The sequence below is a fragment of the Copadichromis virginalis genome, linkage group LG15, assembly GCF_057382275.1.
Source record: "Copadichromis virginalis isolate Kocher_CV1m ecotype Utaka linkage group LG15, C_Virginalis_male_GT1.1, whole genome shotgun sequence".
Taxonomy (NCBI): Eukaryota; Metazoa; Chordata; class Actinopteri; order Cichliformes; family Cichlidae; genus Copadichromis; species Copadichromis virginalis.
In genome coordinates this window covers 38,576,753-38,602,704 of record NC_140632.1, presented here as the reverse complement: position 1 = coordinate 38,602,704, position 25,952 = coordinate 38,576,753, and the positions used below count along the sequence as shown (strand labels likewise).

Here is a 25,952-nt window from a genome sequence, read left to right as displayed (position 1 = left end):
TCCATGAGTTAACACAAAGTTTCCCAGCTGACTATCTAACTTCCAACTATTCCAGAGACGTGAAAATATACAGCATAAAGAAAAGTGTAAGAGACTCAGCAGCAGATTAGAATAACAGTTATACATTTAATAAATCACCAAATGAATCCAAGAAACGAGCAAACCTGTTCCGACAATTTGAGTTTGTATTCCCTCAGCTGCAGACTCGCTGCTGTTTAAATGTTTGAAAAGGAAGATTAGATATAAAAAACGTCAAACATAGACTCAGTCTGCCTTCACATTTGATATGAGGCCAGCACGTATAGTGGCTGTGTCCTGTTTTAAGATCATACATGTAAAATTGTTGTCTGACCTCCGTCGATCCAGCCGCTCAGAGTCCGTGGTTACCATGGTTACTGCATAAGCAGCTATAATGTAAACAGCTGGCACTGAGGAAACCTCCCGGCAGCATATGGGTGTTTATGTTTTTCACTGCAAAAGAACTGTCTGAATGGTTAACTGAAGTTAACTTGGATAAATTATAGTTAAGGAGTATCACAGATAACGCCTACGTGAGCTGTGCGACTGTTCACCACTACACTGAAATCAGCAGGCTATTACTGAAATACACGTGCTATATCATAAGCTATGATATAAATAGGGAGGTCCTATTAACATGTTTAGTTTTAAAGAACACCTTCCTGCCTTTAGTCTCATTCATGAGCAGTATTAGTTTTCTTCTAACATCCAGGGGCCCGTTCTTCGTACCTCGCTAAGTAGGTTAGCCGGATTAGATTGTTGACGATTTCGCGTGATCTTGGATCAGTCGGTTCCCCGAAGCTCATCCGGGACTTGCTGTCATAGCAACAGAGCCGTAAGCGTAAACCTGCTCGGGAGCAGGCTTACTTTATGTAAACAGGATTAGATCGCGGCCACGCAGGTATGTCCGCTTCATTTATACGAAAGCAACAGCGATATTTTTCCACTGTTTCACCATAAATAAATATTATCAATGTAACTAAAGATAATGCAGCACTTGATCCTTTTATTGATGTCACACAGATACATACAGGTCATTTCCTAAAAAAGGGAAATGTACTATTAACATTCTATTACATGTATGTGATTATTACAGATGTAATTCATATTTCAGAGTAGTAATTGTAAATTACTTCGTGTAATCAAGATGAGAGACCACGGCTATAAAAGCGAAGGTGGATTTGGGAATTCTGTCGCAGCCATGTCCTGTCCGTATACGCGACCAACCCATTGCGGAAGGTGCAAGATTGATAAGGAGAGTCCTCAGAATTCAGCGTATATTGCGGGATAGACAGGATCCTTTAGCTCAGCGCGACAGTGTGCTCATAGAGAGATATCGATATTCCCGTGAGGGTATTATTTACTTAACCAACTTGTTGACGAGGGGGTGCAGGACCACCACCTGTCTTTTTTTCCTCTGCCCTTTTCTTGGTTGCTGTTATGAACAAACTAACAGAGTATTACAGGCCAGTATTACCTTGCCAAGAGACGCAAAGCAATCTAAGAGATAAATATTACCATTCTGTAGAATACTCCTGTATTCCACTTTTACTTGTTCCCATGTTCTTGTGGGTCCTGTTGTGGCTCTAATGTGAAAGGGGATATAATATAACATATTATAATATAATATAATGCCATATGATATTGGACAATATAGTGTCATATGATAGATCTACCCTACCGCCTACTGGTGTTGGCCAGAGGGGCCGATGGCGCGATATGGCAGCCTGGCTACAACCGTAGCTGCCTCCACCAGTGTGTGAATGTGGGAGTGAATGAATAGTGGTATCGTAAAGCGCTTTGGGTGCCTTGGAAAGCGCTATATAAACCCAATCCATTATTATTATTATTATTAAATTACCTACGAGTTTGATTTGTCAGCAACTTTCTGCCAGCCCTCTCTCCTTGCTTTTGCAGCCTTTGCAGTGTTCTCTTGCGTTTTAATTAAACTCTGAAACTCCTGTAATCCCTCACTCATGAGTTCTTGCTCTGCTGCCGGAAAATACCGAGCACGCCCCTTCGACATTTTCGCCGACCAATCAGCGGGTTGCCGATCAATGTTTCTACTATCGATGCGTAGCCCCTTTTACGACACCCAGTGATGTCACATTCCTGCGTCCAGCTGTAGTAATCGTCAACAGCAGGTGTGTTCGGGGAACCGGATTAGCGAGCTCACGGTTAGCGCGATGATTTGATCTTGGATGTAGTAAGCGACGTACGAAGAACGGGCCCCAGAAGTCTGCACCATGTGTTTCATGTTGTTTCATGTGTTTGTAACAAGCCTTTGATAGGTAAACATCACATGACCGAAAAAGCAAAAAAAAAAAAAAAAAAAAAAAGAAAGAAAGAAAAAAAGAGAGAGAGAGAGTGTTGACATAATGTTACGGCTGTGGCCATGAGGACCCTGTGTGGGCTGTTTTCTTTCTGTGTTTCTGTACTGTGCTTAAGACTCTTTCCAGGTCCCTCCCCTAATGAAGAGTAGTGAGCGGCTGATTGGACCATGGAGCGGGTGACTACCTTCAAAAAGCCGCTCTGACAGATCTACAGGGAGAGGGAGAGAGAGTGGAGCGAGCGAGCGAGTAGCTTGACAGCCGACGCGGCCCTGACCCTGACTTTCCCAGCCTGTATTTTTATTGTGTATTTGTGTGAGCGTGAATTGTGAAAGCTGCTCCTAGTGCATTAGCTGAGAGCGTAGGCACTCTTGGGCTGAAGCGGAAGGGGTGAGCCGCCTTTTCTTTTGGAACCGTTTTCTCCTGTTTTCCGGGTAGGGAGCGAGGGATAGCTCTGTCATTTGTTTGTTCTGTTTCTTTCCTAGGGTTTAGTTAGTTTTTCTCTGGTGGGACTTAGTTGGTTTTGTTTATTATTTTGGCCTGGGCTCACCCTGGAGCTATGCTTCTTTTCCTTAAATAAAATCACCTTTTTACTCACAACTGGTTTGGATGTTTGGCTTGGGAACCAGGGCGGGGATTTGTCTCTCTCTCTCCTCCAACCTTATGTGCGTCCCTACACGCCTAGACTAGGGGGCGTAACAATAAGAAGAGAAAATACTCTCAATTATGGAGACAGGCAAATGGTTCATTTATGTTTGATGTGTGTTTATTCCTCCCTAAATATCGTCGGTGAAGTTCGCCATGCACGTCAGATTTTTCTGCGCATTTTTATACCTCTGCCAACAGAGAGAGAGAAAAAAATCACATTCTAACAGACAGCTGGTGCTTAGAATACAGTTGAATAACTATTAAAAAACAGATGATATTTAGATGATAGTTCAGTCTAACACATGTGCCAGTGAACCATTAAACGTCTGTGAAACTATGCAGTTATGAAACGTAACTTTAACCTCAGCCAAACCGATTTGCTCAGTTGTAAATAAAACAGCGAAGTAAACGTGACCCGACAGACAGAACCTGAGTGAATGAAGTCCAGGTTTTAACCACTGAGAGTTAAAACTCAGCTGAGGTTTCAAAGCTGTGTGCCGGTGATTGGACATCAGCCGCTGATGAAGCTGTTCGCCTAGAAAGTGCTCTGTAAGGAAACAAGCTCCAGCAGCTCTGCGCTCGGGGAAAACACTATATTTACTTATCTTGCGCAGAAAAATGCGCTGACATTGCGTTATATCGAGCACCGGCTGCCCAGTTAAACTGTGACTATCACCAGGAAACGTAGGCGTGTTTCTTGAATTAGCAGCAGGTGTTAAACAGCTGACAGATGAGGAGGAGGATGCATGCAGGTAAACTGAGGGTCTGTTGAGCTGATCGCTGGTTTCGTGAGAAAAATGTCAGCTCGTTCTTTATGTTACAGAAGCACAGAGACACAAGACCAGGCGGAAAGAGACGATCGTTCGGTGAAAATGAGAATCTGCGAATGCAACATGTGGAACACGGAGAGTGGAATATGTAAACAAACCGGTTAACGTAACCCCCTCGGTGCACTCTGCATGCTAACTGTTAGCAGAGCTAGTGAAATCTCTGAAAACATCTGAGCACTTTTGAAAACATGTTCTATGTTGACAACCTGACCAGACATACGGCGCGACATTCGCGGCTAAAACACTGTTAAAAGTGTAGCTGGTGACAGAAAAACTACACCACCACCATTGCTGCCTGTGATTTGATCTGCATTCTGGGATACCTGGCTGCCCCAAGTCTACACAAGCAATCGATTATCTAGGATCGACCTGTTTTGACTTACTTTGCACGGCAACCAATCAAATGTTAGAGAAGCTGCATGGCAGCGTTAACCCCGCCCCCTGAGTTTGACGGGTGAGGCTGACAGATAAAATTATTTCATGATGAGAGCCAGGCGCCAGGACTGCCAAAATGAAATAAATAAATATATCATTAAATAATTAATTAAATGTGTCAATAATTAATTAAAATGTGAAATACATAAATAATTAATTAAATGTGTCAATAATTAATTAATTACATGTGTCATAACTATTTATTTAATTAATTAATTCCAATTTTAATTAATTATTGACACATTTAATTAATTATTTAATGGTGTATTTAATTAATTCATTATGGCAGTCCTGGCGTTCCATACAAAGGCCTTGACTGTAGCTGAAAGTTGAAGTTAAAAAAAAACAACAAACTCATGAACTCAAGCTCAATGCTACATTATGTGGAAACAGACTACTTTTTCCATTTGTATTTTTTTGAGCTCTTGCTGCAGTTAGGAGTTGTTTGTCTTTCAGTACTGCAGAGTAAAACTCTGAGCAAGACATATCATAATTTAGACTGACAATGAGCTCACTTCTAATTAATTCAGTAGAACATTTGTTCCGCACATCAGTCCACTTATTCTTCATAAGAGAGAAAATCCTCTCCTCAAACCCAGTGGAAGATGGGATGCTGAGTACAAAGGATACAACAGCCTGCATATTGGGGAGGTCAGCTGCCTGAAGAATTTCCATCCACTTCTCTGCTGTTCCCTTGGACTGCCACTTTTCCTTCTCCTGATGTTCTTTGGTGAGGTGCTTCAGAAGACTGGTTGCAGTGACACACTCTTCATAACGCTCATCCATAGAGATGTTTAACCTGCCAATAGAGATGAGAAGTTGACCTAAATCCTAAGTGGTACATAGAACATTTACAGTGGTAAATAAATGGAAAAAATGTATTGTATATGTTTATAACGTTGTATAGCATTTAAACAATACAATAAGTATAGTTTATTTATTATGTATTTATCCATCCTTATATTAAGTATATGAACTCCTTCAATTTGTAAAATAGTGTATAAAAGATTGCATGCGTGTGTATATACACTCCAAACAAAGTTAATGATTATGGTTTTATTTATATATGTTATCTATCAATTGTATTTGTTTATTTTTAACCATCAATACTATTAAAACATGGTTTATCATTTCACTGCTAAATGTTTTATTCTTACCTGCCAGCCAGGTGAAGCCGTTCAATGATCTTCTCCATGTCATCAAAGGAAATCTTCCCAGATGCTAGAGAGAGGGGCTGCAGGTGGAAAAGCCAGTTTTCTTCTGAAAAGTCAAACCACTTCCAGACATAACTGATGGCAGTGTCTAGGAAGGCTGTAAACTCCTGCCTGGCACCATCAGCATCAGATGGCGAGAGATGCTGGAGCTTTTGTCTTGTTAGGTACCCGTAGAACCCATCATCTCTTCTCTGAATAAGTCTTGTCAGGAAACACTCCATGATGGAATAGAGGTCAACAGACGTGGTTACATTCTTCTCCAGTTTTTTCACCACTTCTTTAAACAGACACATGACATTATTACAGAAGAGGAGGTAGACTTCCACAATGTCTGCCTCTCCCTCAACTCCAGCAGCATCTTCTGTCAACTTCAGCAATTCCTTCAGGCGCCTTGGACATTCCTCACCAATGCTGATGAGATATGACTTCAGCGGGTCCCAGTTCTGCAGCAGGCGGGTGATTGCAGGGTTGAGTGACAGCCATCTCGTCACAACATGGCGCAGGATATCATGGAATTCAACGTCACAAAATTCACAGAACTCTTTCAGGGACTCTCTCCTTTTGGCAGAGGTGGAAAAGAAGCTGTATATCTTCAGGACAATATTTTCCACATCTACTGAGAGCTTGTCCAGGGCTTTTTTCACAGTGTTATGAACAATATGTGCATGACAGTTGCCACGAAGGATCTCACTGTTGGTCTCTTTCAATTTTGTGAAGACTGAGTTGTGGATGCCATAATTTACATTTGCATTGTCAGCACTGAATGCAGAAACCTGATCTAAGGATAGCCCCACGTTTTCAAGAGAGCTTTGTATTATTTTTACTATTCCCTCTGCAGACTCATCTGGATTTTCAACAAAATCCAACATCTTGTTGACAACTCCAGCCTCTGGTGTAAAAAACTGCAAGGCCAAGGGAAACATCTTCCGATTTCCCTTGTTTGAAGCATCAGTGTGAAGAGAGAATGGGAGTGGAGTTGCACCACTTTTCAATTTTTTGATCACCTCTTCTATTGCCTTTGGAGACAGGACATCTGTGACAACTGCTTCAGCTTTCGTCCTCCCACAGGACATCTTTTTGGCAATACTGGAGTCATTCAGCATTCGTACAGTCAGTTTGAGTGCACAGTCACCCGAGTTATAACTTAAACCGTGCTTTACAGTGTGGTAGACATGGGTCACCTCTGCAGCAGTCACCTATAAAATAGAAATATATATATATATATATATATTACAGTATATCTGTATAGTTTGTGTAGTTTATCAACTGACTTTAAAGTATAAATTACGCATGCAACTTGTAAGAAATGGGTATGGTCATATATATGTATGTTTTCAATATAATGTGTATTCTTTATATATATTCAATTCAGTAATACTTTATTAATCCCAGAGGGAAATTAGGTGTTGTTGCAGCTCAGACTAATCAAGTCTTCAAAGAGTTGTTGAAGACCACAATCACTGTGGGAAGGAAGGATCTCTGCCTTGCCTTGAAACGGAAGTCTCTTCTGTGTCAATTTATTCGGGCTTTGTGGCTTCAGTTGAGGTATTATTTCAGCTTTTCTAATGCTAATCAGCTGCTCCAGTTTGTAAACCCACTTGTTCCCATGATTACGCATCATAACTCATCATCATTATTCATCTATGTATTACTTTTATGTATTAGTCATCTATTCGTTGTAATCATCTATCCTTGTTTATTACACAAAACAAATTATATTATCAAACTTCTGGCCACACAGTGCTGATATTCATTGCACATGCCCATATTAACCTTAACCAGAGGGTTTAAAAAAACAACAATGTTTACATACCATATCTGCTTCTGCCGTGGCCTGGTGGACAACAAATTGGTCAAGGGCTCCTCTTTCTTTCACGCCCCTCATATTCATCATGTGCCCACAAGTAGAAGCATGCTGCTTAACGTCAGTCAGTCCACCATGGCAAATGGAAAAAGTGCGTCGGCACAATGTGCAGTGCGCTTTATACGTGTTATCGCGCACTTTTCCCAACCAGTTGTTTTCATTTTCCCATTCCTCCCTGTATTTTTGCAACCTTTTTTTTTTCTTTCTAGGAGGGGAACAAGCACTGTTGTTCAAAGGTGTACTGTCGTCCCAGAGTCGCGCCGCAGTGTCAGTGTTTGTCTCTCTGTTGGCCATGCTGATCATCTGTTGTCTTCCGGTATCTTCTCCCCACGCGACCTTTCCTCGATCAATTAGATAAGCGGTAATCTGAATTGTTATACTCGTGCTAAGTGTGCTGTCAGCTCATTGGTATCAGAGCAGGAGAGGGGCTGGGAATTATGTTTTCAAACAAAGCGTTAAATCCATTAACATTTATAGACTTTTTGTGATTCTCACTGTATTACGGGACAAAGTGCGTCCCTTATTAGCTCAATACCGGACGTGTACTTTTGTTTCTAAATACGGGACGATTCCGTATTTTAAGGGACGGTTGGCAACCCTACCTTTCAGGTAGGTGGACTTCTTAGCAGCGCGCCAGACAGCATCGCGGTAGATCCTGGATGTAAACTGAATGATGATTCCCCTGGGTTGGTTGTTGTTGGACCTCTTGGGACCGATGCGGTGGACGGTGTCAACGACGTCGGGGGATTTATCTTGCATCTCCGGTATGACTGATCTACAGACTTTGATTACCTCCTGCCGCACGTCCTGCTTGTCCCTCTCGGTCAGACCGTAGAGCTTCAGATTCCAACGCCGTGAATAGCTCTCCAGGTGAGAGATGCGCTTTTCCTGTGCTTCAGCGATTGCTTTATATTTTTCGAGCTGTGCCTCAACACTGACAACTCTGCTCTTCATATCATTTAACTCAGCACAGACAGCATCAAATGACTCCTTAACAGCTGTGATATGTTCAGTGTTCTCTTGGACAGCTTTTTTCATCTCGGAGATGGCTATGGAGTTGTCACTCACCATTTTTTCAAGTGTCTGACCTCGAGTTAATCAACATGGTAAGTGATGAGAGCTGGGAGAGAACCGTAGATGTCTCCGTATCCGCAACTTTTCTTAGCTTACCCGCGGGAGAGGCACATGGAGTGATAGGGAGAGGGGGAAACTCTTCTTCCATCCGTGAATACTGAAGCGGTTCGGAAACTGCCTCCAAATAGTCGTGCATGGAGTCGATGAGAGTATTTTTAGTGTCGGCGGGCATCTCAGTAGCGAGAGAAGACTGAGCAGCTTGGCTAACATTAGCAAGCTTGCTAACGGAGCCGCTGTTAGCATGCAACTTCTTAGATTTGGTCTTTCTCTTCTCGGGTTTGCTCATTTTGGTTCACAAATAGATACCAAAATGAGACGTAAAAGATGACTATTGCGTAGGCGTAAATAAAGTCTCTGTTCACTGTGTGTAATATATATTTTTAAAAAGGCCAGGTTCGCAGAGCTCAGCAATATGTGACTGCTCAGAGCGCCATCTTGGGCTCCCCCCCCCTCGAAGAGTCACGATTACATTGACTATCAAAAGTCGACGCGTTGTTTGAAGCTTTGTAAGATCCCAAAAGATGCAGGAATAAGTAGTAGGATTTAAGAGTGTAATAACGGACTGAAACAGAAGATGGCAGCACTGCATGTACAAGGATGCCAGCTGCCGTTAAACCCCGAAGAAGAAGAAGCAGCTCTGTCCCAGAATTCATAGCGCAGCCCAGCTCAGTTTCCAACAATGGCGGCAGCTAGTTAGTTTTAATATTACTCTTATTATTCTTTATGGGTCACAAAATAAACGTTTCACATATTTTCAGGCGAGACTGTAGCTGTGTCAACCTCAAATATCTGCTCAGTTTATCAAGACACCACATATTTTCAAAAGCGCTCCGACGTTTTCGGAGACGTCTGTTACCCACTAGCTCGATAGCGAGCCGGGGGCTAGGCTCACTAGAGCTGTGAGAACACCGGACTCCCGGCAAATCGTTTTCAAACCCACCGCAGTCTTTCGCTACTCAGGTTAAACATATATAGGTCACTTAGATAACTTAAAAATGTTATCGTTTGGCTTTTTTTTAGTATTTTATTTGTTCCTGAGTAAATCGGTTTGGCTGAGATTAAAGTTATAGTTTCTGTAAGCAAAGCAAAACTGTTTATGTGAAAAACTGTAAAATATAATTTCCGTGTTCTGTAAAATATAATTTCAGTGTTCTTTTTACATTTCATAAGAGTAAAATCCTTGTAGGAGTAAATGTATCCAAGCTTCTGACAGATGTCACAGATGTTTAACTTATTGTTGTTTACTTGTAGTGTACAATAAATAATCAAAAACACAGGATTATTGTGCAATGCTTCATTACTCACTAATGTTACAAATGTTGAAAGGTAAAAGTGTTCAATAAAATCCTAAATATTGCAAAATGCTGTAAGAACTCTTCTTTTGCTGCTTTAGGTCACATCCCATTATATTGACTACTGTACACACACTAGTTAATATTTAAGATACAAAAAATACTGGTTTCTGTGCATGCATCTGCAGTGAAGGTGTGTGTTGTTTTGCCATGCAGCTTTTACTTGCTTAGGCGCAGTCAAGCACTCTTCTTCATTTTGCCTACCATGAAGTCAAGCCAAAAAACAAGAAAAGAAAAACGATTTTTCTGGTATCTGAACTATAACAGTTCCCTGAACTACCTCTGATAGTGTCCTCATCATCATAACATTCCCTTTATTTATGATTAGTTATCTTCATCTTCAGAGGTGTGGGTGACAGTTTTAGTGTTTGCTTTAAATAACAAAAAACAACAAAAACTCAAAACAAAAACTTGAAATATATATATTCTATATACATATATAGAGATGCTCACTCCTGATTGGACACTGAGCTGCACCACCTTCTCCTTCACTCCTCCACCTTGCTGTCCTCTGTGCTCTCTCTCCTCCATCTCCAGGGAATAAATCAGAGTCTGAGCACCAAACCTGTGGACTGTTAATCTGCAGATAAGAAGGAAAACACGCAGAATTCTCATGTTTGCCATTTTTCATACCGTATTACTATAGTATATTAGTTTACCAGTCCAACAGATTTATTTTCCCAAATGGATCATTTCAGCTTTTGCCACACTGGTCCACTTGATTGTCAAAGTGTATTAGCTCTTTATTATTTCTTTCTTTTCTTTACTTTGAAATTATTACAATCAGAACGGACAGGACTGGGGATGGGAAAGAGAAAGATGAAGAAAAGAGAAGTTGGGAAGATGCTCAACAGAAGGAGATGGAAAGCAAAAAGATAGGAGAAGAGAGACACAGAGAGAGAAGACACTAAAAATCTGTTTGATCACCTGCTGGAAAAATAAAAACAAGCAAAAAGAGAAAAACACAGTAGCGAAACCACAGCAAAAACCAACATAAGCACAAGTTATAGTAAATGATAAATATCTCCATCTCCCGGAAGGGCCTGATCGAGCCACAGGGGCCATAAACTGACAGTTTATTTATAACTAGAAATAATAAAGCAGTTGACGTGTTTCAGGCTGTGACTTTTAGTATCTGTTGGTACTTCATCACTTTGAATAAGTGTAAGTCAACACCAGGCCGCACTTTCAGTCTTTCCATTAAACAAATGACCAACAATCCATTGTTTTCACCATTAAACAATAAAATATGCTTCTTGACTCCTTGATGCAGGTGCCCACCTACGACCTGGTTTATTAATACTAAGCTAAAGAGGAAAGCAACTCACTGTAGTTCTCACAGCTCAGGACAAGCAGACACCTGATGTTGAGTGACTGAATGGAACTAAAACAAGAATTCATAATTATGTTTGTCTGCCATGAACACGTGATGATAAAACTCTGCATATGCAGTCAGGAGACTGATGACCTGTGAAATGAGCTGTTAGAAATGTGCAGATATGTGTAAACATTGATCAGCATTTAACATCCAGGATGGAGCAAAACTTCTGACCTGCATGTATGAGAACCTTTAATCACATCATCTTTGTAGTGAAATAGCTGATGACTCATTAAACGTTTCCATGTAATTTATCCACAGTGAAAAATATTCACTTTGCTGGATCTGAAAATCACGTGTTCATTTCATTAGACACTAGCAATACCATTAAACTGGACCTTATCATTATCATATAGCACTAAATGTGAGACTGTGTCATATAACAATCATATATATGTAATATGTGTTTGCCTGAATCTTCCAGCACAAACAGAAAGACGAGCTGTTGTCTGAGTATCAACACAAGTACACACCAGAAATCGTTCAGTAAAGACAAATTTAATAAATGAAAGCTGGTGAGAGGGCCTTTGATGTTTCTCTTTGGATCATCCTGTTGTTTGTCTCCCAGTGTCGTTACTGCTCCTCTCCTTTCAAAGACAAACACCAAATAACACCAAATGAGAGTGAATCACTTCAGAAACACTCCTGGTTATTGTGAGCAAACGTCATAACATGATGAATGTATTTACCATTTTACTGAGGGAAAATCTTCTGTGTGGAGTTTCTTCTCATCTTGGCTCTTTTTCCTGACTTTTAGAAACAAGAGGCAGAAAAGAAAGAATAAAAGTTAAAACCTCAACAAGTTTTTTAATGTTTGGGATGTTTTAGAAACAACCTTAAACACTATTTACTACTTACCACTTTGTTCATTCTTGCTGACGTTCACTCTCCTCATCTTCTCTCTAAAGGACAAATGACAGAAAAGAGGGAATCATTTTAGTAACTTTATCAACCAGGTGAGCAGAATTTTAGATATTTATCAATATTCTGATTAAAAGCAGAGTGAATACTTATCTTTTTACGAGAAAGGGTTCAATCCGTCCTGTCTTAGGTCTTAATGTCACCTTGGCTCCTCTGTTTTCTCTGAAAAACAAAAGACAAATGGGAAGAAAAAAATTAGTAAATGATTTCAGCAACTAGAGGAAGTGTTCACTGAGGAGGAGCTGTCATAATAATATAAAATCAATATATACTTATCTTTTTTTTAATGACAGTTTACAGAGCACGCTGGCTTCGCTCCTCCCTCCGCTCCTCTCTGAAAGTTAACTGGATAAAGGATAATAACAATTAATAACATCATCAAAACAGACAAACCTGAAAGAATTGCTGATCAGAGCTGTGACAGAGTCACAGATTAGTTGGATGTATACTTATCTTTCACAATGAGAGCGTTTGCATAGACGTCTCTTCAGGTCTTTTTATTGTTTTCTCTCTGGAGAGGAAAGTGATGAGACTGATGAGGAAATACCAAATACAAAGACTGACAAAGGGAACTGAAAAAGTCTAACCAAAACCTATACTGGGGGAAAACTGTAGGAAACAGAACTACTGAGGCAAGGAAACACGAGGGGACGGAGACTAACACTCTGACAAGGGACAAAGGGAGACTGACACAATATTTACACACAGGAGGCTGATTATGGGAACTAAGGACACATAGAAACACAGCTGAACCGAATAAGAAATGAACAACAAGTCGAAACAAACTCTAATGACAGTTCAACCAGTTTCTAAACACAACAAATAACTTTCAGGATGTTTCAACAATGTGCAAAAGGAGTTCTTATCTTTTTTTGTGAGAGGGCCTTCAATGTTTCTCTTTGGATCATCCTTCCATCCATTTCTTCTGCTTAACCATTGGAGCCATCCCAGCTGTTATGGGGCCAGAGGCGGGGGTATAACCTGGACAGGTCAGTCTAACACAGAGAAACAGACAACCATTCACACTCACATTCAACCTAACTGCATCTCTCTGGACTGTGGGATGAAGCTGGAGTACCTGGAGGGAACCACAAAGGCGCCAGGACTGTCTTGCTCTCAGATGACGCCCGTTCACGCTGCTCTGAAGACCCTCAGTTGTCTTTGGATCAAATAACACCAAATGAGAGTGAATCACTTCAGAAACACTCCTGGTTATTGTGAGCAAACGTCATAACAAGATGAAAATATTCACCATTTTACTGAGGGAAAATCTTCTGTGTGGTGTTTCTTCGCAGCGTGACTCTTTTGCCTGACTTTTAGAAACAAGAGGCAGAAAAGAAAGAATAAAAGTTAAAACCTCGACGATTTTCAAATATTTTAGGACATTCTTTTAGAAACAACCTTAAGCACTATTTACTACTTACCACTTTGTTCAGGCTTGCTGACGTTCGACATGCTTCACTGTATATTATAATCTCAAGCGCTTCCTTGCTTGAGTCGGGCTCCGGATGCTGCTCTCTTCCTCCGCCTTCCTCTTAGCACGCTTTGCCGACATATTTAGAAAACGGCAGAGCACCGAAGTGAGAACTCTGCCGTCCGCGCTGTAGTCTGTTACTCTCCAGCGGTTCTTCATCTCAGTGTCCTCTGTTTGGTAAACAGTGGAGATGACTCTGGTGACGGGGAGGCCGTCGACAGTCAGGGTGCGGACACAGTTCCTCCGATCTGCCTTCAGCACAGCAAGATCTGCTTTCTCTGGAAGAACTGGAGTCAGGAAGCGTGGATGAGAGCTGGAGCCCGCAGGCGGCAGCATCATGCCAGCTGGTGAGTCCGTAGGAGGAGAAGGAGTGGTGTTCTCTCTCTGGCTCTGCCTCACATTGACAAATGGTGTCGTCACCAGGTCCCGGTGGAACCATCCTTTAAAAGGTATGCAAGGAAAGTCCTTGGACCCAGTCACCAGGTTATGGTAAAGAGTGAGGACCAGGTGAGGCATGGAGTTCAGATGCCTCCTGCTCAGTTCACGGTTCCTCAAGTTAGTGACGACCATCTGAGGTGCAGTGACTGGACTCACCAGATCAGCTACGAGAAAGCAAAGCGTGCGTCTACGTTAATCATGTGATCACACAAATTAAAGCCTGAATTTAAATTGTCCAGACATGGCTTTACATCATCATAAGCTCTTCCACACACAAACAGTAAGAAGCGCCCAGCAGAACTCATTGTTTATGAAAGCCTTCACATTTTTCACCTGGTAAAAGTTTTCATGTGGTGTAAGGCTGCGTGGATTTTCACTGAGGTTTTAATACGCATTCACATTAAGGAGTAATATCTTCATATTAGTTGAGCATCGATATTTTGAGGATAAAGCAGCTACATTTAGGTGAGAAACCTCCCACCTCCTTATTGCAGGCACACACTGTTTCAATCTCAAACTCATCCTGCGACTCTGTGAACTTTTAAAACTCCAGCTTCTCCAGCTTTACACATTCACAATCTATGAAACGTTCACGTATAACTCAGCGCCAGCGGCCCAAACATGTCAACTCAAACCCTCTACATGCAAAAACGGCCGCGCGCTGACGTCAGCGTCCTCCAACGCCTTAAGTCGTTAGCAATTAAAAAAAAACATGGCGCCATCTTTATAGCGTACTGGCACATGTTAAAATTGATGTTACTCAAGTATGAAACATCTCATCCTAAATGTTAACACTCATGAAGTCCTACTTCCAAACAATAAAAGACAAAAATCTAAGTTGTATTTGTTTGCTAGCACTCTGACATATTAGCCTGCTGTACTCACCATAGCGTTGATCTAACACCTCCTCAATGAAAAGGGAGAGCAGGTGCGTCTCGCGACTCAAGTCTGAAGAAGTCATTTTGCAAATCCTTCTTGAAGATTTTCAAACGTTAGCTGTAGTTTGAAAAATCCGAGTTTTCACAGCACTAGTGGGAAAAAGCTCCTGTTTGCGCTCAAACGTGAAACCCGAATTCCACTTTTGCCTCCTGCTTTTATACCTGCACTCAAACACGTCATCATCACCATGACACCCAGTGCCACCGAAAATCAATTTTATTTATTTAAAATAAAGTTCGTCTAATTATCATAGTTTTTAAAATATATATATATATCTCATTTTATTTTACTGCTTTATTCATCCTTTTTAAAAAAATATATTGCCAAACTTTGTCGTTTTAATTCTTTAAAAAATCATTAATTCACCAGTTTACAAAAATGAAGATCGATATCTGAAATTTAAATTAATAAATAAATAATTACAATTGATAATGGGTTTTTAGCATTAAAGAATGGTTTTTCAGTGCGCTTTAAATGTTATCAGAGCCGATGTTGTGCCAAAAAGTGATCGCAGTCCAAAAAGTGATTTACGGTATTGAAACGTTTGTTTGTGTCATGACATTTGTAAACAGTTGATGTTTAAGGTGCAGTTCATGTGGAAGCCAGAGGAGGGTGGTGTTGTGCGCATAATACAAAGTGATGGCGAAACCTAAAAGACGGTGTCATGTCTGCTCCCTGAAGCAATCTCATAACAGTTTCAATCTATTTCAAGCCAGTTAGCACATTTCTGTTATGAAGTGCAATCATTTTTTGGCAGTAAACTTAAATCCTTTTATTATGAATATCACATTCTCAGATTTTCAAGAGAGACCAGACCAATAGGGCAGCAGAAATCACAAAAATAAATAAATAAATAACAGTTTTATAAAGATTAAAACAGTAAAAAAAATGACTGGAATGATTATGATGTATAACACAGAATATGTACAATAACAGAGTTATAAACACACCTAGAACACACGTGATACTTTTATTTCATCTATAACCTCTGTGCAAATTTTGTTGACTGCAAAGTGTTTATGAATATGTTTTTAAAAGCTGGTTATCTGACTGTCAGTTAATAGCAATTAAAAAGAAAGCTGATTTTTATTTAAAAAACCCTGAAAACATCACACCTCTGAAGTAACACATTGTGATTCATGTACAAACAACACACAATTATTGTAGATTCTTCAAAGCCTCCTTATATTCAACACTTGGGTAGGTGGTGTTACACATGCCCTCACAGCACCGGCACATCAATCATCCTGTTTTCACCTTGTCACCTTCATTAAGCTGCTCTCTTACTACAGAAGGCCCACCGCATGCATGGGGGGGAGGGGGGGGGGATACCGTGGGCCAGGGCTGTGGCATCTAATGTCTGGTTGTCAGTGTCCTTTGGAAAAGCAAGTGATTGTCCTCAAATCAGATGTCCCAGCAGATTGATCTAGTTTGCCATGCCGGCAAAAGACCAATACACCAAGACAAACAGCCATTTATGCTTTTTACACAGACAGCCCATTTAACCAGGGAACTTGACACAATGTATTTTTTTTTCTATTTAACTAGAAGAATTGTTGTACCACACATTAAAGTTTCAAATCAGTGAAAAAGCAATCGTGCCAAAGAAATGTCATGTGTTTGTTTAAGATGACTGCAATTATGGTATTAACAGAAAACACACATCTCTGTCTCTTTTCTTTTCTGTTTAGTGTTCCACTTACCTTCTAAACTCACCAAGTACTTGCACAATCCTGAGGTTTTTAGAAAAGAACATCTCAGATTAAATAAGGAGGAGATACAGACATTAAAACTAACCTTTATTACTATGATACAAAACAATATTAATGAAGTTGTTAAAAGTGGTACTTCTTACACACACACACACACACACACACACACACACACACACACACACACACACACACACACACACACACACACACAGCTCATTACAAGTGTTTAAAAGTTTGAGTTGTCTGAAAAACTAAAGAAAGAAAAAGACAAAAATGTTACAATACAAAAGTTGGAACTTTATTAACACACAGAAATACAAACTGATGGGTTGATAAATATCAAGAAGACAGTACATTTCACATAAAGACTGTGCATCATTTTAAGATGAAAAAATGCAATATGGGGTCAGCCAGAGGATTAATAATCAAAACTAAGGGATTCTGATATTAATACTGCACCGCCTCCAATCTCACTATAAGTTACATCTGTTGAACTGACTTCTTGCTAGCATTTCCAATGAAGTCAAGATGAAAAAAATAAAACCTAAAAACAGAGGGTCCAATACATTTAACAGGAATTTGTCAAAAAGAACAACAAAAGTACTGACTGTTAATTTTTTATTTTTGACCCTGTAACTCAGTTATTAGTTTGAAAATAAACGTTTGTATGTCTTCAAAAAATACTGTAAAGCTTTTGACTCTTAGGGAGTCAGGAGCTACATGACAGATGTTATTTTGAATGACTTGGATATTTGCTGTTTACCAACCGTAAGTCTGCACAACAGAAATATTGTTCTGAAACACATTAAAATACACAAGTGAAAGATGATATCTGTAATTAGAGCTGCCACGATTAGTCGAAGACTCACGATTTGTTATTTTATTTTTTTTAAAACTTTATTTATCACATTTTAAACATACAGTCAAGTAAAACAGGGATCACATAAAAGATGACATTGTGGTAGTACAATGAGGAACAGAAAGAGTGACAAGGACAGTGAGACAAAAGTGAGTACAAAAAATAAAATAAATTAAGGGGAACATAAATAAACAAAAGTTTGCAAGAGCCAAAATCAAGTTAGCAGTTTCAATCGGTTATAGATGTTAACAGTCTTGAGAGCCTTAGTGTTTTTTGATGAGGAGATTGTCCTTATATATTGTGCAAGTTCCATTTTTAATCCAAGAAGTTCAGGCTTTCTGCCGAGGACTTTGCTTTTGTGTATATGAAATTTTGCCAAAAATAAAACCAAATTTATAAAGAAGAAAGCATCATTGTCCTTGTCTTTAAAATTATAATAGCCAAAGATAACATCCTTATAGTATAGTTGAAGATTAGGGAGAACAGAGTCAGTAATAAACTTGTGGAAATCCTTCCAGAATTTACACGTAAATTTACATGACCAAAACAGATGAGAAACTGTTTCAGGTTGCTCTTGACAGAAGGTACAATTTACATTTATTTCATCCATAAATAAATGTAACAGACTGAGACAGCAGGCGCATCGTGCACCACTGCCCAGTATCCTACTGGCCAATGTACAATCCATGGAGAACAAGCTCGACGACCTAAGAGCAAGGATCACCTTCCAACGTGACATGAGGGACTGCAACATTCTGTGCTTCACGGAGACATGGCTGACCCCCACCATGCCGGACCAGGCCGTAACTCTGTCGGATTCATTCTTTGTGCTCCGCGCGGACAGAACGGCAGAGTCAAACAAAACCAAAGGTGGTGGAGTGTGTTTCATGGTAAACAGAAAGTGGTGTGATGCCAGGAGCATTTCTACTCTCTCCAGCGGCTGCTCGCCACATCTGGAGTTCCTGAGAATTAAGTGCTGCCCTTTCTATCTGCCCCGTGAGTTCACCTCGGTCATCGCCACGGCGGTCTACATCCCATCCCAAGCGGACACAGGTATGGCTTTGTCCGAATTACATGATGTGCTGAGCTCGCTTCAAAACAAGGACCCGGGCGCAGCCCTCATTGTAGCAGGAGACTTTAACAAAGCGAACCTCAGACAAGTCATGCCAAACTTTTACCAGCATGTCTCGTGTCCAACGAGAGGGGATCGAATTTTGGATCACTGCTACACGCCATACAAGCAGGGCTATAAAGCTGTCTCACACCCGGCTTTTGGGAAGTCTGACCACAACGCCATCTTCCTCATCCCCCAGTATAAACAAAGCATACGGAGGGAAGAAGTAACCACGAGGGAGGTAAAACGGTGGACTGCCCAATCAGAAGCTACGCTACAGGACGCACTCAACAACGTCAACTGGGACATGTTCAGAGCATGCGCAGTCGACATCAACGAGTTTACGGAAGTAGCAGTATGCTTCGTCAACATGCTAGCGGAGGAGATTATCCCCACTGCGAGAGTCACCACATTCCCAAACCAGAAACCGTGGATGGACAGATCGATCCGCACTGCAGTAAACGCCAGGACTGCCTCCTACAACGCGGGTCTCGCCACTGGCGATATGAGCGCCTACAAAGCGGCCTCATACGGCGTGCGGCGCGCGGTGAGAGATGCCAAACGCCGGTACCGGGAACGTGTGGAGTCCCACTTCCACCAGGGCGACACACGGAGTATGTGGCACGGACTACGCACCATTACGGACTACAAAGCCAGGGACACTGCGCCGATCAACGCTGACTCTGCATTCACCAACGAGCTGAATCAGTTCTACGCCCGTTTCGAGGTTAGCCAGGCGGCTAATGCTATCTACCGCCTGACTACCGAGGACAGTGACGTCATCAGCGAGAGACCGGTGACCAGCATCGCGGAGCATGACGTCCGAGCGGCACTGAGGAGAGTGAACACAAGGAAAGCGGCGGGGCCAGACGGCATCACCGGCCGTCTGCTGTGCTGCTGTGCTGACCAGCTAGCAGGTGTGTTCACTTACATCTTCAACGAGTCCCTGGCGAAGTCTGTGGTCCCCACATGCTTCAAAAGATCCACCATCATCCCTGTGCCCAAGAACAGCAAACCCTCATCCCTGAACGATTACCGGCCAGTTGCACTGACCTCGGTAGTAATGAAGGTGTTTGAGAGGCTGCTGAAGAACATCATCTCCTCCTCCATCCCAGACACCACAGATCCGCTGCAGTTCGCCTACAGATCCAACAGATCCACAGAGGATGCCATCGCCCACGTCCTACACACCACTCTCAGCCACGTGGACAAGAAACAGGGTAACTATGTGCGAATGCTGTTTGTTGATTACAGTTCAGCGTTTAACACAATAGTGCCCTGCAGACTGTTCACAAAGCTCAGGGATCTGGGACTTAACAGCTGTCTATGTGCATGGGTGTTGGACTTCCTCACTGGCAGAACTCAGGTGGTGAGTGTGGGCAGGTGCTTCTCCAACAACATCACCATCAACACAGGAGCACCTCAGGGATGTGTCCTCTCGCCACTGCTCTACTCCCTCTACACTTCAGACTGTGTGGCCACCCATGGCTCCAACACCATTGTGAAGTTTGCTGACGACACAGTGGTGTTGGGTGCCATCTCCAACAACGATGAGGCGGCCTACATGGATGAAGTGAAGAATCTGGCATCGTGGTGCCAGGACAACCACCTCCAGCTGAACGTCAGCAAGACCAAGGAGCTATATATATATATACTACATATACATGTATACATATACATGTATATATATATACATGTATACATATATACATGTATACTAGGGGTGCAACGATACACAAAATTCACGGTTCGGTTCGGTTCGATACTTTGGTGTCACGGTTCGATATTTTTTCGATACAAAATAAAATGTTCATGCCTTTTTAATTTGTCATTTATTAAAATTATAAATATATATTTTAACTCAAAAGTACAGTTTTTAAATTTAACCCTAACCCTTGTGCGTGTTTTTTATTTTGACAGCGAATGCGCACCTGCGGACCACTTATGTGCAGCCCTGGTTATTTAGCTCGTCATATTGCAGCCACAGAAATTATTTTGTCCATGAAACCATAAAGCTGCACTTTCTTTTTGCCTTATAGTCTGATTTGTCATAACTTCTCCGTTTTGTGGTAAGCTTTTCTTTGGCTGTCACTTCTTCACCCTGACCTGTCTTATTTGGCTCAGCAGAACTAAAATATATATCCTGCTGGTTTTACACACGGACTCACATAAGCTCAGCGATTCTCTGCACGATCAACCTCTCACATGTTTAAGCTGCGGGAGATTTCACTTGTCATGTTTGCATAGTAAGCTAACGATTAATAAGACGATGTCAGAGGAATTGGTGTGCAAATTATCATCACTCACAGATCAGTGCTGTCGCTCTCTATACACAGTTCGCACGATTGCAAAGTGAAAGCAAAAAAACAAGCGCAAATTCAAACGCGATTTCAATATGTCACATATTGACAGTGGCTCACCGATGCCAATGACATAATTACCCAGCTACATTTCTGAAAGAATGCAAAAGCATTGACATATATTTTTCCTTCCAACAATAGCCCGACGGGCAGGGCAGAGATAGATTTTGGTAGCCCGACTGAAAAAATCGCTAGCCCCAGAACGTCGGGCTAGCGATATTGCAAGCCCTGTATCTGATTGAGGAATCACTCATCTTTGGAAAAGAGAGTTTATTACAGAGAAATGTCTCTTTCCAAAATAAAAGCTATACTATCCGCTTCTTCTGGGCTATGTTCTCAGCAGCATAAGGAGAATCATGTGCTAACAGCTGTCTAAATGACTCAGCTAAAGTTAGTAGCATGCTTGTTGTTTTGGTCTTTGCACTAGGATGATGTCGGCGTGAATGTGCAGTCATATTCGTTGTGTTCCCACTAGTGCTTTCAGGTTAATCTCGTTGAAATGACCTTAACGCCACAACACGGCAAATCTCCGTTAACGAGCTACCGCCGATCGCCCCGTGCATGGGGCTAGACGGCCAACACGTTAACGAGCTAACTGCGCTAACACACTAGTTCCCACCCATGTAATTGAGCATTGCGGCACATCCAACATACTGTTTTACTTTAGTCCATGACTCGCTTACCTTCAGGGTCATACGCCACATGAAAACCAAAATAATTCCAAACACCACATCTGAATGAGGGTGGGGGAGGTCCATGTGTCTTGCTAGCTTGCCCTGCGCTCTTCCTTCTGACTATGCTGTCTGTGTTGAGCGCTCAGTGGATCTACGCTCGACAGTGCAGCCTAGGCGGAGTAGTCGAACGCAGATTCACTGAGCGCTCAACACAGACAGCATCGTCAGAAGGAAAGTTGATAAAATAAATTACAAATGTTGTATTGTTCGATACATATGCGTACCGAACCGAAAGCACTGTATCGAACGGTTCAATATCGATACGAATATCGTTGCACCCCTAATGTATACATATATACATGTATACATATACATATACAGTGGGGCAAAAAAGTATTTAGTCAGCCACCGATTGTGCAAGTTCCCCCACCTAAAATGATGACAGAGGTCAGTAATTTGCACCAGAGGTACACTTCAACTGTGAGAGACAGAATGTGAAAAAAAAATCCATGAATCCACATGGTAGGATTTGTAAAGAATTTATTCGTAAATCAGGGTGGAAAATAAGTATTTGGTCAATAACAAAAATACAACTCAATACTTTGTAACATAACCTTTGTTGGCAATAACAGAGGTCAAACGTTTACTATAGGTCTTTACCAGGTTTGCACACACAGTAGCTGGTATTTTGGCCCATTCCTCCATGCAGATCTTCTCGAGAGCAGTGATGTTTTGGGGCTGTCGCCGAGCAACACGGACTTTCAACTCCCGCCACAGATTTTCTATGGGGTTGAAGTCTGGAGACTGGCTAGGCCACTCCAGGACTTTCAAATGCTTCTTACGGAGCCACTCCTTTGTTGCCCGGGCGGTGTGTTTTGGATCATTGTCATGTTGGAAGACCCAGCCTCGTTTCATCTTCAAAGTTCTCACTGATGGAAGGAGGTTTTGGCTCAAAATCTCACGATACATGGCCCCATTCATTCTGTCCTTAACACGGATCAGTCGTCCTGTCCCCTTGGCAGAAAAACAGCCCCATAGCATGATGTTTCCACCCCCATGCTTCACAGTAGGTATGGTGTTCTTGGGATGCAACTCAGTATTCTTCTTCCTCCAAACACGACGAGTTGAGTTTATACCAAAAAGTTCTACTTTGGTTTCATCTGACCACATGACATTCTCCCAATCCTCTGCTGTATCATCCATGTGCTCTCTGGCAAACTTCATATGGGCCTGGACATGCACTGGCTTCAGCAGCGGAACACGTCTGGCACTGCGGGATTTGATTCCCTGCCGTTGTAGTGTGTTACTGATGGTGACCTTTGTTACTTTGGTCCCAGCTCTCTGCAGGTCATTCACCAGGTCCCCCCGTGTGGTTCTGGGATCTTTGCTCACCGTTCTCATCATCATTTACATATATAAAAAAAACAAAAAAAAAAAACACCCAGCACGCCCCTGCGGGCGGTTTATCCTTCAAGCTCGGGTCCTCTACCAGAGGCCTGGGAGCTTGAGGGTCCTGTAGTATCTTAGCTGTTCCCAGGACTGCGCTCTTCTGGACAGAGATCTCCGATGTTATTCCCGGGATCTGCTGGAGCCACTCGCCTAGCTTGGGAGTCACCGCACCTAGTGCTCCGATTACCACGGGGACCACCGTTACCTTCACCCTCCACATCCTCTCGAGCTCTTCTCTGAGCCCTTGGTATTTCTCCAGCTTCTCGTGTTCCTTCTTCCTGATATTGCTGTCATTCGGAACCGCTACATCGATCACTACGGCCGTCTTCTTCTGTTTGTCTACCACCACTATGTCCGGTTGGTTAGCCACCACCATTTTGTCCGTCTGTATCTGGAAGTCCCACAGGATCTTAGCTCGGTCATTCTCCACCACCCTTGGGGGCATCTCCCATTTTGACCTCGGGACTTCCAGGTTATACTCGGCACAGATGTTCCTGTACACTATGCCGGCCACTTGGTTATGGCGTTCCATGTATGCCTTGCCTGCTAGCATCTTGCACCCTGCTGTTATGTGCTGGATTGTCTCTGGGGCATCTTTACACAGCCTGCACCTGGGGTCTTGCCTGGTGTGATAGACCCCAGCCTCTATGGATCTTGTACTCAGAGCTTGTTCTTGTGCTGCCATGATTAGTGCCTCTGTGCTGTCTTTCAGTCCAGCTTTGTCCAGCCACTGGTAGGATTTCTGGATATCAGCCACCTCCTCTATCTGCCGGTGGTACATACCGTGCAGGGGCCTGTCCTTCCATGATGGTTCCTCGTCTCCCTCCTCTTTCTTGGGTTTCTGCTGCCTGAGGTATTCACTGAGCACTCGGTCAGTTGGGGCCATCTTCCCAATGTATTCTTGGATGTTCCTTGTCTCATCCTGGACTGTGGTGCTGACACTCACCAGTCCCCGGCCCCCTTCCTTCCGCTTAGCGTACAGCCTCAGGGTGCTGGACTTGGGGTGAAACCCTCCATGCATGGTCAGGAGCTTTCTTGTCTTTATGTCAGTGGCTTCTATCTCCTCCTTTGGCCAGCCTATTACCCCAGCAGGGTACCTGATCACGGGCAGGGCGTATGTGTTGATGGCCCGGATCTTGTTCTTACCATTCAGCTGACTCCTCAGGACTTGCCTGACCCTCTGCAGGTACTTGGTGGTTGCAGCCTTTCTAGCGGCCTCTTCATGGTTCCCATTTGCCTGCGGGATCCCCAGGTACTTGTAACTGTCCTCTATGTCTGCAATGTTGCCTTCTGGTAGTTCAATCCCCTCAGTTCTGACTACCTTCCCTCTCTTTGTTACCATCCGACTACACTTCTCCAGTCCGAACGACATTCCAATGTCATTGCTGTATAGCCTGGTAGTGTGGATCAGTGAATCGATGTCTCGTTCACTCTTGGCATACAGCTTGATGTCATCCATGTACAGGAGGTGGCTGACAACTGCTCCGTTCCGTAGTCGGTATCCGTAGCCAGTCTTGTTAATGATCTCACTGAGGGGGTTCAGGCCTATGCAGAACAGCAGTGGGGACAGAGCATCTCCTTGGTAGATCCCGCACTTGATGGTAACTTGTGCTATGGGCTTGGAGTTGGCCTCTAGTGTTGTACGCCACATCCCCATTGAGTTCCTGATGAAGGCTCTTAGGGTCCCATTGATCTTGTACAATTCTAGGCATTCCAGTATCCAGCTGTGGGGCATTGAGTCATAGGCCTTCTTGTAATCAATCCAGGCAGTGCACAGGTTGGTCAGTCTGGTCTTGCAGTCTCGGCTGATTGTTCTGTCTACCAGTAGCTGGTGTTTTGCACCTCTGGTATTCTTGCCAATTCCTTTCTGTGTCCCGCTCATGTATTGACCCATGTGCCTGTTCATCTTAGCCGATATGATGCCTGACAGGAGCTTCCATGTAGTACTGAGGCAGGTTATTGGTCGGTAGTTGGAGGGGACCGGTCCCTTCTTGGGGTCCTTGGGGATCAGGACCGTCCGGCCTTTAGTTAGCCATTCCGGGTGTCTCTCGTTAACTAGCAGCTGGTTCATTTGTGCTGCCAGACGCTCGTGGAGTGCAGTCAGCTTCTTCAGCCAGTAGGCGTGAACCATGTCGGGCCCTGGTGCTGTCCAACTCTTCATACTGGAGACCCTTTCTTGGATATCTGCCACTGTGATGGTTACTGGACCCTGTTCAGGGAGGTTGCTGTGGTCTGCCCTCAGATCCACTAGCCACTGAGCATTGCCGTTATGGGTTGCATCCTTCTCCCATATGCTCTTCCAGTATTGCTCCGTCTCCAGCCTTGGTGGTGCTGTTCTCTTATTGTTCCCTTGCCACTGAGAGTACACCTTTGCTGGTTCTGTGGAGAACAGCTGGTTTATTCTCCTGCCTTCTATCTCTCTGGTGTACCTCCTCAAGCGGCTGGCCAAGGCTGTGAGTCTTTGCTTGGCAGTTTCCACGGCCTCAGGTATGGACAGCTTGCTGTATTTCTTAGGCACCTTATTTGTCGCACCTTTCTGCAACTCTGTTAGTTGGCTAACCTCCCTCCGGGCTACTTTGATCTTGCCCTCTAGCCTCCTTCTCCATGGAGGGTACTGCCCCTTGTGGCTGTTCAACTTGTAGCCAAGCATCTCACTGATCACTGCTGCCGTATTGTAGATCAGCTTGTTAGTGTCGGTAATCGTGGTTGTAGGTATTGCCCGTAGTGCTGCATTAACATCATCTAGCAGACCTTCTGAGGGTACTTCACGTAATCTTGGTAACCGGCTACGGGGGATCCAGGTTTC

At 42.8% G+C, this 25,952-nt stretch overlaps 2 protein-coding genes across 3 annotated transcripts; both read right to left on the bottom strand.

The window, feature by feature from the left end:
• Nucleotides 1-4,464: 4,464 nt before the first annotated feature.
• LOC146692986 (uncharacterized) lies at nt 4,465-7,329 on the bottom strand. Its single transcript, XM_085431172.1, has 3 exons — nt 7,289-7,329; nt 5,419-6,671; nt 4,465-5,060 (listed from the first exon to the last, which is right to left on the bottom strand). Exons 1-3 carry the CDS (start codon nt 7,289-7,291, stop codon nt 4,616-4,618), a joined length of 1,701 nt encoding a protein of 566 aa, XP_085287298.1. The 5' UTR covers nt 7,292-7,329; the 3' UTR covers nt 4,465-4,615.
• A 4,353-nt stretch (nt 7,330-11,682) lies between these two features.
• LOC146692985 (uncharacterized) lies at nt 11,683-15,149 on the bottom strand. 2 transcript variants are annotated; one of them, XM_085433283.1, is made up of 7 exons: nt 14,922-15,149; nt 13,549-14,200; nt 13,377-13,437; nt 13,203-13,283; nt 12,062-13,119; nt 11,893-11,953; nt 11,683-11,790 (listed from the first exon to the last, which is right to left on the bottom strand). In XM_085433283.1, the coding sequence occupies exons 1-2, from the start codon at nt 14,995-14,997 to the stop codon at nt 13,593-13,595; spliced, it is 684 nt and encodes a 227-aa protein (XP_085289409.1). In that variant the 5' UTR covers nt 14,998-15,149; the 3' UTR covers nt 11,683-11,790; nt 11,893-11,953; nt 12,062-13,119; nt 13,203-13,283; nt 13,377-13,437; nt 13,549-13,592. The 2 variants fall into 2 exon arrangements, with proteins under 2 accessions (XP_085289409.1, XP_085289410.1); XM_085433284.1 differs by having other exon boundaries at nt 11,893-11,949.
• Between the last annotated feature and the right edge of the window lie 10,803 nt (nt 15,150-25,952).

Excerpts from the sequence above, each read along its gene's own strand:
- LOC146692986 (XM_085431172.1), bottom strand. Across the intron at positions 5,061-5,418 it reads CGGCTTCACCTGGCTGGCAG|GTTAAACATCTCTATGGATG; the intron begins GTAAGAATAAAA and ends CTCTATTGGCAG.
- LOC146692985 (XM_085433283.1), bottom strand. The coding sequence starts at position 14,997 with ATGACTTCTTCAGACTTGAGTCGCGAGACGCACCTGCTCTCCCTTTTC. Across the intron at positions 14,201-14,921 it reads GGTGTTAGATCAACGCTATG|CTGATCTGGTGAGTCCAGTC; the intron begins GTGAGTACAGCA and ends GCTTTCTCGTAG.